The sequence below is a fragment of the Merops nubicus genome, unplaced genomic scaffold, assembly GCF_000691845.1.
Source record: "Merops nubicus isolate BGI_N331 unplaced genomic scaffold, ASM69184v1 scaffold16022, whole genome shotgun sequence".
Classification (NCBI taxonomy): domain Eukaryota; kingdom Metazoa; phylum Chordata; class Aves; order Coraciiformes; family Meropidae; genus Merops; species Merops nubicus.
In genome coordinates, this window is record NW_008591827.1 from 5341 (window position 1) to 17722 (window position 12382).

The following is a 12382-nucleotide window of genomic DNA, read 5'->3' on the forward strand; positions in this document are numbered from 1 at the left end:
GAGGAACAGATGACAAAGTTTTGCTGAGGGTGAGCTTCCTCTGTTTAACTGAAGTTATAAATAGAACCTGTTCCAGTACTTTTTTTTTTGTTGTTTAAGACTCATTAACATTTGTCAATAAGAGAAGGGGGCAAAAATGGCTCACTCAAAATGACATCACACCAGGTTGGCCCACATGGCAAAATTAAAAAAGGCACAGATTGGCCCCCAAAGTGGTCTAGAATAGCACAAAAAACTTCTTCGGCTACAGGAACATTCAGTCACACTGGTCTGCAATCTGCTCACATTATGAACTACGTTTATCTGCCCAGGATCTTTTCCACCTTTGCCTTCCTTGAAGAATGTCCATGAAAAGTCCCACATAACATGAGGGTTTTATAACTTTTTTAAGTATACGGGCTTAGCTGATAACAGTCATTTTCATTTAGCCCAACCAGTGGTGGCTTCCCCATTGATGTAGGCAAAGCCAGGAAAGTGTTGCATGTGCTCATATTCAGAATTTCTGCGTGTAGTCAGGGGGGTGTACATGTCACTAGAGTTTCCATATCTTGTGGAGTGCATGGGTGGGCTCGTGTAGCAGGAGTTTGCAGCCGGGACCTCCGGCCAGCGAGGAGTCACTGGTGTGGGATGCAGCCTTGGAGTACTGCTCATCAAACAGGGCTCCATTCTTGATGTTGAGCTGTTGAAAGGGTACTACAATAAAAACAAATTAAAGAATGAGCCACCACATACTTAGTTTTGAAACAAGGGTATGTGGTATCACAATTCCGTATTTAACAAAATGAAAATCTTAAGACCTAGATTTAACAACTAGGCAACATACCGAAGGTGGAATATCAGATAACTAGTGCTTGCAATAAACTCAAAATGTTAGGGAAAGTCTTGCAAAGCGGTCACTGCACTTAAATATTTAATTAATTTACCAAGGATCTAGGCACTGGTAGGTCTATCTGGAAGCAGAAAAAGAAACCGCATTCATTTAATCCTTTCCTCACAGCTTTTACTTGGAAACTTGCTATTCAGTAAAAAACAAAGTATAAAATGTCTCAACTCCTGCTCACTCAACTGAGTTTTGAGGGAGGAGAGCAAAAGGATATTCATTACTGGAAAGGTGCCTTCCCTTTTAAATGTTCACAAGCCATCCTGACAGTTTTTGTAGAGAAATAGTATGGTCTGGCCTCAGAGCGAGCAGCTAATTGGAGAAATTATGAAAAGAGGCAGGCAGAAGAAGAATCTCTCTATTCCCCATCTGTTCACAGTGGCAGTTGGAAACCAGAAATCAAATAAGTTTGACAAATGCTTCCCCACTAAGGAGAAGATGTGCTGAGGATGGATAGGCAGGAAAACAGAGAACAGCTTTTGCCCTCTATAGCCTCAGGCTGCCCAGCAACAAAGTAAACTGTGCGTATGAGCACTTGCTTAACGTCCATTTATTTTATTGCCTCTTAGAGGAGCAGATCATCTGTGTGCTGTGCCTAAGAAAGAGCTCTTCCTGGTTTGTCCTCCTGTTATCTGTCAGAGATGGTTAGGGTCCCTGTTCTCAGTGGCCAGGTATCTTCAGAGGTTCTACATTTTACACCTTTATACCTTTTCTACAAAAAGTGTAAATTTAAAAGGTCATTATCTTGGGTAGTTTAACACTGCGGTATTTCCTTCACTAGAAAGCTGTCACCAAAGTAGGGCTATCACCTCTTCTGATGCTTACAAGCCTTGAAAACTGCATGCCAAAACTTCATCTGGCTGAGGTCTGTAAAACCTCATGGAGAGGCCGTGGAGAGAAGAGCTGCTATAGTTGTTCCTAGGAGGGAGATGACAGTGATTCCCAAAGAGTCTCATGACATTACTCCACTGCCGGATGAGGCTGGGGTTAATCAGTTGCATAAGAAGCTGTTGCATAAGCCCAAGGCAATTACAGCAATATCTCCATGAGGAGTTTCTGCTCGCTCCCTTCAGAACGCAGTCAGGAAGGCAGCCCTGCCTTGGCAAAGGCATTCGAACAGTTCACGAGCCCCAAGCAGCTCAAAAGCCACATGCTGGAGAAAGAGAAGACCATTTTGGACCAACATACTGTAGTCAGTGATTTAACATACTCCACTGTGTCCTGGGGTGGAGACAGGCCAGTTAGCAGATGAGAAAGAAGACATCAGAGCTGTACAATGCATGATTTAGCATCTATTTCTCATCACTACAGAGACTGTGGATTTACCTGTGCAAGCAGCTGCTGAAACAGGATGGTAAATGGCAGCATCATACTGGAATGTCAACACTTCCACTGGTACTGGTAATACGACCATCAGAATAAGCTATACTGGCAACATTGGCACAAGTCTATACAAGATCACCTAATTTTCCATTTTCACCCCAGAGAAAGGCTTTTAAGTAGGAAAATTCTGTTCAGAAGAGTTTAAGCACTGACTACAGAAAGCCTCATATTCCTTTGCAGAAGAATCAAGTTTTCAGATTTGTTGACTTTCCAGAAGCTGTTCCTGAGGATTAGATCTGCCAGTGGCCAACAACAATGAAACTCAAGCTGTGACATTTTAAATGAGGTGACTTGAGTTTAGGCTCATGGTTCTCATCTTTAACTCATTAACTAAGGACAGGACACTCTGTCAAAAGATAACCAGCCTGCAAGTATTCTAAGCAACAAGAGTTTCCAGAAAAAGTTGAACAATTTTCACATTTTTTTTAATGTTTGGGAGACTAGTGAATAGATTTAGGATGCTGCTTTCCTGGTCTGCACTGGCTGGTTTCAAATGTCCTGCAAATGACTGTGTACAAAATGATTTGAGATGGTAGGAGTCAGGACCAGGATGAATCACTGGGAAAAGAACATGACACACAAATAATTGATTTTTAACTTGCTGTTTTCTGTATGTCATCTGTGGAACTGAAAGATGTGGGCCAAGCTGGAAACCTTCTTTGTCTTCTGTAGTTTTACCTGATACCAGTTATCACGGCCTTTTTCTTTATTAACCATTCATCTGTAGCTGAAGTCACTGTAGATTCTTGTATTAAAGAATATATTTATAACATGATTAATCTAGACTTTTGCCATAACACTCCAATGATTATCTCTTGTCTTCTTCCCAATGGGGTAATTGATCTCCACTGTTGTTAACCGTTACAGACCCTTTGCCATCCTGACTCAGTGCAATTTGCCTGTTCCAATTTTCCTGTGAAACTGAGGTTGGGGCTTGTCGCAGGGAATGACTTGCTTTCATACCCCTTACAAATGCCAAGAGAAAGCCCTGGCTTCAGCCAGGACAATTTGCTACATGATAATTTGTAGACTGCAAAACTTTCATATATGAGCAAGAGGAAAAAAATGGGCTCTGGGAATATCTTGGTGGGTCTTCTGTTGTACGTGGCATTATGCGGGGAAGCGACAGGATGTCTTCTAGGTAGTTTGGAACCACAAAACCTGTGCTGTTGGGGGAAAGAAAGTATGGCTCCCAGAATGAATTTCAGGATGCACTCAAAAGGAAAGATAATCCTCTTCCTCCAGGCAGTCAAGAGGCCATGCTAAGGCTTATTGAGGAGGCAGGGCTAATAGCTGTGCATGAGGGGACAGGATACAGTGTGCTGCTTTTCCTTTTCATCCAGTGACCCGATGCAGCTGTGTTTATGAATGTGTCATTAATGTAAAAAGAACAATTGCTTGAAAATAACATGGACTTTAAATATCTAGCATTTTACAATAAATTCTGTTATGACTGAATGCAAGATGGAAAGTTTTGTAATAGTAGGTCAGCTAATCGCAAATGAGTCAGTGGCTTCTTTTTTCCTACAGTGAAGAGACTATTGAAAGACAATATTTTTTAAGTACTCATTGGCCCCTGCCTGACTATTAACTCACCCAATGAAGCATCTATTCAGCCTTGTTGGAGTGTCCAAAGCATAGCCATCTGGGCGGATGCCTGCCCATGCTGCCTGAATCACCTTTCACACTCTACATCCGGTTTAATGAAGGGTGCTTGAGCATGCTGAACTCAAAACACTGGGGCCTAGTGATCTTTGCCAGATATAAAAGCGACATTTGTTGGAGGGCTCTTGACAGGAAATTACCATTTTCTGGGTTAACTCATACTTGTTGCTACTGCTGCAGTTAGACCTAGACAAGAAGCCCTTTAAGTCCTGGAGACTTTGAGCAGATTATTGTTAAGGCCTTGCCCAGAAATGTAAAATTAATTCAACTTCTTTTAGTATTATTTCAGAAAATACAACGCTAAATAAGTGAAGACTAAGTTCCTGCAGTGTGAGGATGGAGAATAATCTCTTCATTCTTAGCCTCACCCCACTGACTGATTATGCATGGAGGCAAAAGGTGTCTCTGTTCAAATGGCAAAATATTTTCCTTATGAATGTGGCTCTGGCTTCATGTTGCATTACCTCACACTTCTGCAGACTGCTTTTAAAGTTGTATGTTAGCCACTGCTTTAGCACTGGCAAATAACTCTTGTCATAAATCGTAGCAATTGTGAAGGGTTGGTTATAAATTAACTTCATAAAAATAGGCTTAAAATACAAAATGGGTGCGTTGATAGGGTTTTGTTAGCTGCGTCCTGCTGTGAGATCCATCTCAGTTTACAAGCACCATGAGAAAGAACACGCTAAATAAAAGATAAAATAATTTTGCTCTGAAGTGTGACCATTAAAGTGTAGCTGTCCTTCATGTGTGTTCAGGACAGTTGAAGTGCTAGCATGAGAAGAAGAAATTACCTGACACCTGTACTTGCAGAGACAGCTTCCTACAGTATGAAAATTAGTTGCATGATTTTAATGTATGTTACTGTTTCCACATAATGTGTTAACCAGGACGTGAGTGAACTACAAATTTACTGATCTTACTTTGTTTTATTTGTTTCCTGCTCAACTTAAGCTGCCTAGGTCCATGTGACAAAGACAGTTGTCAGATGGTAGAAAGAAATTCCTTGTGCAGGTGATAGCGTTTTTAAACAGCAAAAGCCTAATTCTCCACTTTACATACAGATTCATGACCTTACAGACCATTTCACAACCATCAGTTGTGTGGGTTTTCTGCAGTCAAGGATAAAAGAGAGTAAGTCATAAAATGATGCAAAAAAGTGAGAAAAAGATCTTGAGACAACAAGGTAAGGCCTGCACTGAAAAACCAGTGTATACAAGCCTACCACAGGACATTGTACTGAAACGTTCATTCACTGTTCCTGTTGAAGATACAGCTGCAACAACCCTCAAACAAATCATACCCCACGTAGCTTGTCTGATAGACCAGGTGCTACACAAATAGGTGAGGTTGTAGATGACGTCTTTCCATAAGCTAGGGAGCTATTGTTGAGCTGTTCCAAGTGAGCATATTGAGGTTTTATAAGAAAACCTTCTCACCAGATTTCAAAAAACTTTAAGGACATCAGTATGATTATTCGTATCTTACAGCTAGAGAAAATGAGGCATAAAAAAGAGAAATTACTACTCTGAGATCACCTGGCAGACTGAAGCCCAAGACCAGAATGAGATGCTGGTTTCGTGTGTTCTAGTCCAAAGGAATATCAAATTCACATCTTTGCAGCTGGTGTGAAACTGTTCCAGTTAAGTGGCAAGACTTAAGCATGGTGGTTCCTATTATACTTGTTAAAATTTCCAGCAGATAAAGCATGAGAGGTGTCACGTGGGTGGTATCATTCCCAATGCCATCACCTCCTGCTTGCACCCACAAATCTTCCAGCAAAAACCCTAGAGAACAATTTCCTACTTCGGGGAAGCACCAGCTGCATGATGTACTAAAGCCCTCCTACAGTGGCACTACTTTTGAGCTGTTGCCAAGTGTCATCTTCCGACTTAAACTGTGCTGATTTTTACTGATTCAATTTTGTGAACTGAAAGAGTTATTGACATAATTTTTCAGTGTTATAGTAAGACACTATAGCACAGAGACTAAACAGAACCTCTTTGCAACAATTTCCTGAAGCTATTCAAACTGTATTCAGAACTCACATTTTCAGCAAATTCCTAAACATAGGAATTCCTAAACATTCTCAAAAACAGAGCCCCTGGAAGAATTCACTGTGGCATCTGCATCTTCTTTCAACTGTTTGAAAGCACTTTTATTTCTTGTTAGGAATCTCTCCCTGTTCCTAACACATCAGAAACATACAATTAATTACATTAACTTTTGTATCAGCCTTTCCTTAACACAAAAACACTTTCTATGATCCAGACTGCTGGATTTTAGAGTTTGGTACAACCTAAAACTACTTGTGATCAAAGAAACTCCACCAGAATGAAAAGATGGCTAGGTAATATTAGACAAGAAAAAAATTAGGGACTATCAATGACTACACTGATGACAGCTTATGGATTCAGACGGTTGACATGCTGAACAGAAATTTACAAGCACAACTTTACTTAAAATGTTATGGCAAACATTGTCAAGTAATAAAACCAACTTACCTGCGAAGAGCCTCTGTGGTACGCTGAGTAGTGAAGTGGTCCAGAAATAGCAGTATCATGTGGTAAGGATGGATACTGACTCTGCATTGGATGGGGATGCTGGTTGCTATAGCTACCATAGTTGTAACTTCCTGTGTATCTGAAATCCATTTAAAAACACTATTTAGCATGCATAATAATTGTATTGCCAAGAATAATTCTATAACTTTTGAGATACACAGCTGCACTTTTTGCATAGGAGAATGGTATTTTCCATAACATTTAAAAAAAAAAAAAAAAAAAGAAGAAGAAGAGAAAGTGTCTTTCCTCTTTATTATTATTTTATTGCCATGTTCCTTGTAAATTGCTATCCAGGCTGAAAAAGAATGGTAAGATTTGACTCAGCTATATCCTTGCTCTGGGGTCAGATATTCCTTTTCTTGGGTGGGAGAGAAGTGTACAACACCCAGCTTTAGCACAGATGACTCAAAACCAGAGTGGGTTTGGAGGTTGAAGAGCCTGCCTACTTTCTCTTTGTAACCCAAGCTCCTGCCTAGGGCCAGACAGGGATAAAGGAAGGAGCAGTTCCCTTAGCTATAATGAACTGCAGACCAAACGTTTGTTGGCCACCATTATTTGAGCCATTCACTAGCAGAAGACACATGGACACTTTCTGTAACCTCTTTATCATCGTGTTGCCGTGTGAACTTTTGATGCTAATTCAGCACAGAAGTTTAAAGACTTTTAAAATATATACTATTGAAATGAAACAAAAACCATGATAAATAAATGATCAGGGTAACCAATCCATTGTGAGAAAAGGAAGACAGCTATTTGTACAGACTTTTTATGTTGATTTTATGACGGTATTCTGGAGTCACCATGTCATGTCTTATACCAGCAAAACCAGGAGCTTCAAAATGAGAGCAGAGAATGCCCTCTGAAAACATTTTTGCGACATAAGGGCCTATGTCCATCTTCAGTTTTCAGCACTGAGCTCTCCTTATATTCACTTGTGCTTAGCTGTAAATATGAGTGGTTTCCATAATCTACCTCAGGCAAACTGCTGTTTACATGATAAAACTTGGATAGTCTCTCTGTGGAGAGTAGGGGAGAGATGAATGGCTATGTCGTGGAGATGTTTCACACTGTAGCAGGCATATGTCTTGTGGTTTAATTCTAGTAAATAGACTGGTAAGCAAGATCTGCAAGATCCATGTAAGCCTGGCATTTCTCAGTGTAGCCATCTCTGTTTGAAGAAGATGCTTGCCTATCTAGTCCCTCCTGTAGCCTGGGGTACCCTTGGACTCCCAAAATCAAGTCCTGTAAGGCAATGTTTGCAGTTCGTGTTTTCTCTAGTCATTCAGGGTGCTATGTCCTAGTCTGGAAGTTATTGATCTTGTCTCCATTTAAACGCTTACAACTTTTGGCTAGAATATTGCACTTTAATTCACTTGAGCATGCAGTTATAAAGTTTTTTTTATCCTAAACTCTACTGTGTACTTTTGGTCTGGGAGGCTTCTTTTGTCTCTCTTCAACTTCCAGAGAGAGAGCACTGAGGACATGAGAAGGAGATGACTGTGCTCCTTTCAAGGATAGTGTTTTCCTGCCTATCTGAAAGTGCTTGGCTGAGGAACTCTACATCTCTCTAAGGAGAAAGTTTACCTGAAAAATCCAACAAAAATATTTTCTGTCAAGTACCATGTCTTACTGCTGAACAACATCTACAGTCATTGAGTAGTGGGGACAATACATAGATGGCACATCTTTGGGGAAGTCCAACAGGGAACTGACAGTTACTCTGAAGTCTAGCAGCCATGATTCAGGAATAATGGTTGGTTGATAGTACAGAGAATAATGCAAAGTCTGGCACCTATGACATCATAACTCCTGCAGTGGTGCAGGTTGGGGTGATTTGCAGAGAAAACAACTTTGCTGAAAATTTCCCACAAATTCTGGTGGACCAAAAGTTGAACGTGAGTGACCGGTATGCCCAGCTACATACTGGGCTGTATTAGCAGCAGTGTGGACAGCAAGCCTGAAGAGATGATTATTCTCTATTTGGCAATTGGAAGATCACATCTGGAGCATTGTGTCCTGTTTGTGTCTCTCCACTTTAAAAAGGACGTTGACATACTGGAGCAAGTCTAGTGGAGGGCTATTAGGAGAGATAGGGGACTGAAGCACAACTGAAGAGAACTGGGTTTGTCCGGCCTTAAGGATAGAGGCAAAGAGATCATCTACAACTATCTAACAGGAAGCCATAGACCAGCTACAGTCTAACTCTTTGCAGAGGTGTACAGTGACAGGGTGAGAGGCAACAGGCTGGAGATGGAATAAGGGAAATTCCAATTATATATAAGGATATTTTCTTCTATTAGTACCACAGACCTTCTACTTACAGTCCTGCGACTCGACACATGGATTTAGAATATTTACTGGAGTAACCTATGGACCTTGTGCTTTCCTCTAGTTCCACAAATCTATGCTAGTATTGGTTGCTATAAGGCTTGTTTTAATTATGGGGAACAGACCACATAGCTCTTTCTTCGTTTCTGGTAACGTGCACTTGTTACCAAATGTAAAATTTGTTAAAAATAAATTTTTATTTTTCAGGGAGCAGTTTTTATCATTGAAGTTACATTTTATTTTCTCTAATTGGCCAGAAGCACAAATAAAGTATTTGTACAAATCAATCCAACAGTCTATATTTCAGTCTGTAACAGTCCATATACAATTCTCTCTTGGGAACTACTAGAGCTTTACATTGCTACAGGGCTTCAGTTCTTAGATGTCTTTACATTGTGGAATAACATGGTACAAAGTGCTCTGATCTTTCAGATATTGTCTTTCTAGCTGAAGATGGTTTGGAGCTTTTATATTTCCCAGAGGAGTATCTTCAGTGTGCAAGATGGGTAGGAACCCCAGCAGAACTGCTGTTAGGAAAGTTTCAGGTATGCTGGGTGGCTAAGAGCCTGCATTAGGTGGGGAATGCAGCAAGGGAATGGCTTGTGGCCTCCATGCTGTTGCTTCTTTCTGCTGGGCCTTCTGCATGTGAGTGAGGCTTAGTGTTTATGGCTACAGCACCTGCTCATTCCATTTCTTGCTTCTCCAGAAACCTGGAAATCTTAGTGTGTGCAGACTTTGATCTTTCTTTCTTTCTTGGGCAGCCATCTATTTTAATCTTACCTACAAGGCCTTTTTTTTTTCCTTTCATTTCTGAGGATACATTTCTTTAATGCCTTTAAACAACCTCTGTCTTTAATCTGTGACTGTAACTTCCACAAGAACTATATAATGCGTCTTACGCTTCAAAACATCATGGATGAGGTCACTGGATTTCCCTGCAGACATTTTTTCAGAAACATGTCTCCTTAACCTGTCACATTAGACCCAAATCATATAAAAACAGAAATATCAATATGTTGATTTTGCTGCAGATCCAAAATAATTGTAAGTTGTAATGAATAAATTTTTTAAAAAGTGCTATATAGAGGGCAAATGAGGTGAGGAAATCTTTGTGATGGAAGCCATGCAAATGCAGATTAACAGAGGCCTCATCCCTATAAGCCAATTCCCGGCAAGAAGATAGATATCACTGAAATGTGTAGAAGCATCACCATAACGTTTCCGCCCATGTGTCACACACAAAACCAAATGGCAAAAGAAGTCAGACTATAGAATTTTTTGCTGTTATTCAGAAAAGCTGATTCACCTGGATTAAAAAGTTTCCTCAAATCACCTACCAGAGACAAGAGATTCCATTAGGAACAATGAAGTCTTACATATATACACACGTATTACATATACAGTGCTTTACTGTGATCTGTTCCAATTCTTGCATCCTGTTAGCTTCCAAATGTCCCTGCTCTTCTACTTCTGCCTCCACCAAGCAATCATACTGCTGGATAGGAGAAATGTTCCAATATCTCCATGTCCAGGTTTTTCCATTAGGGGCTTAGCAGTGGCGTTCAAACAGAAATCCAAACCTAACTACAGCCAAGAGGGAAGGAGACGCGGTCTTCAAATTAATCTAGTGTAACCCTTCCAAACAGTATACAGTCTTCCACAACTGGGAAAGCACTTCTGCAATGTTAATGAGTATGCACTGAGACTGATGAACTCAGTAAAGTCTTTTGAAACTCTTGCATCATGTGAGCATCTGAGTACTTGCTAATCTTGCTATGCCTGGCCCTTCTCCATTGATTATTTTGTGCTTGTTTCTTTCTAGTTATGGGTATGTACAAGCTATACACTCACTCAGATGAGGGTGTTGCTTGATGAATAAAACACTGAGAGACTTAGATTGAGTTTCCGAAGTTTTCCAAGATCAAATAATGTTGTATAAATTTCTACTGTAATTATTTTAATTGAGAGCCTTGAGTAAATTTTGGTGATTGAGATAGGATTAGAATAATATGGTGAAAGTGTGGGTGTTTCTCCAGACGTTGGACAATTTTTATTTGCAGGTCCAACAGCAGTCACAGAATCATTGAAGCAATGAGGTTGGAAGGGACCTGTGGAGGTTATGTAGTCTAACCCCTCTGGTCAAAGCAGAGTCCACTATGGCAGGCTGCCCAGGATCATGTCCAGATGTGGTTTGTTTATCAGCAAGGATGGAGACTCCATAGCCCTTCTGGGCAACCTGTTCCAGTGTTTGATCACACTTACAGTCAAACAAGTTCTTGTTTGCTTATGTTTAAACAGAACTTCTTGTAGTTGTATTTGTGCCCATTGTCTTTTGTCCCTTCACTAAATACCATTGAGAAGAATCTGTCTCCATCTTCTTTACATCCTCCAACAAGTATTTATACACATTAATGAGACTTTCTCTGAGCCCCCTCTGGCCAAGGCTAAACAATCCCAGCTCCCTCAGTCTCTCTTTGTATGACAGATGCTCCAGTCCTGCAGTTATCTAAGTGGCCCTTTTTTGGACATACTCCAGTGTGCCTGTTTATATCTTGCTTGGAGGAGCAGTGAATTGGATCCAGTGCTCCAGATGTGGTCTCAGCAGTGCTGAGCAGAGGACAAGGATCACCTCTCCTGAGAGATGGTAGGGTAGGGTCGTTCTTTGGGCATATCTAGCCTTTGGGATAGAACATGGCACAGGAAAATGGGAATCAGAAATCTACTGAAGTTTTCTCTTTTATAAAATATTCTCCATGTCTACTGTGTTTTTTAATTGAATTTAAAGATTATACCAAGACGTAATATAATAATACAACAGTAACAACAGCCAAAGAATGACGCCAACATCTCTGCAGTATAGACCAATTACATCAAGAAATAGATTTCACTGCATTTCAAAAAACAAACAAAAAAAAAACCCTAAGCATAAGTTCATACAAAATCCATGAAAAATCCTCAAGACACTGGAAAGTGACTTACCCGTGTTCTTCTCTGTGGGGATAAACAGGAATCCGGTGTGTGACAGATGACGATGGTACATGTGGACTTCTCATGCAGGGTAGCTGTTGGGAATTTTCAGCAGGTGACCCAGCAGCTGTTGTCACGGTGTAGGTGAGTGACCACGTATAGGATTGCATAGCTCCTGTAGACGAACAAGCATAAAAGGAGTAAAGCTAACATGGGCTGTCATTCATAGAGGTCTTATGCTTTGAGATGGTCCCAGGAGATCAACCTAATAGGCACTGATAACGGAATCAGCACCGAGCAGTGTGAACAAACCAGTTATGTCTGAGGCATAAATAAAAATACAAATAGATCAGCTGGAGTGTGCAAAGATCCAGAGGAAAAAGATGTATCTGGAATAGCTCAGACTGTGAACTTTCAGTCTGGTATTGTAATTTGAGGTGATCATTTTTCATAAAAACTGGGATAGGACTTAGAAATGGAGGAATATCAATGCTAATATTTCTCAGGCATGATGCACTAAACCCTGATATTTCTTTCCCAGGGGGTGGGTTGTTGGCCTGTTTAGCTCTGAAGCTCATCAGGCCTGAACTGAGTC

At 40.5% G+C, this 12382-nt stretch overlaps 1 protein-coding gene across 1 annotated transcript in view; it reads right to left on the bottom strand.

Annotated features, from left to right (window-relative positions):
* Positions 1–266: 266 nt before the first annotated feature.
* The window catches only part of RFX4 (regulatory factor X, 4 (influences HLA class II expression)), a gene marked incomplete at its 5' end in the record, with an annotated part of 69023 nt that continues 56907 nt past the window's right edge, over positions 267–12382 (bottom strand). Inside the window, 3 exons of the mRNA XM_008934984.1 lie at positions 267–693; positions 6433–6571; positions 11800–11962. Coding sequence (XP_008933232.1) covers positions 421–693; positions 6433–6571; positions 11800–11962 — 575 coding nt within the window. The remainder of the gene's footprint in view (positions 694–6432; positions 6572–11799; positions 11963–12382) is intronic.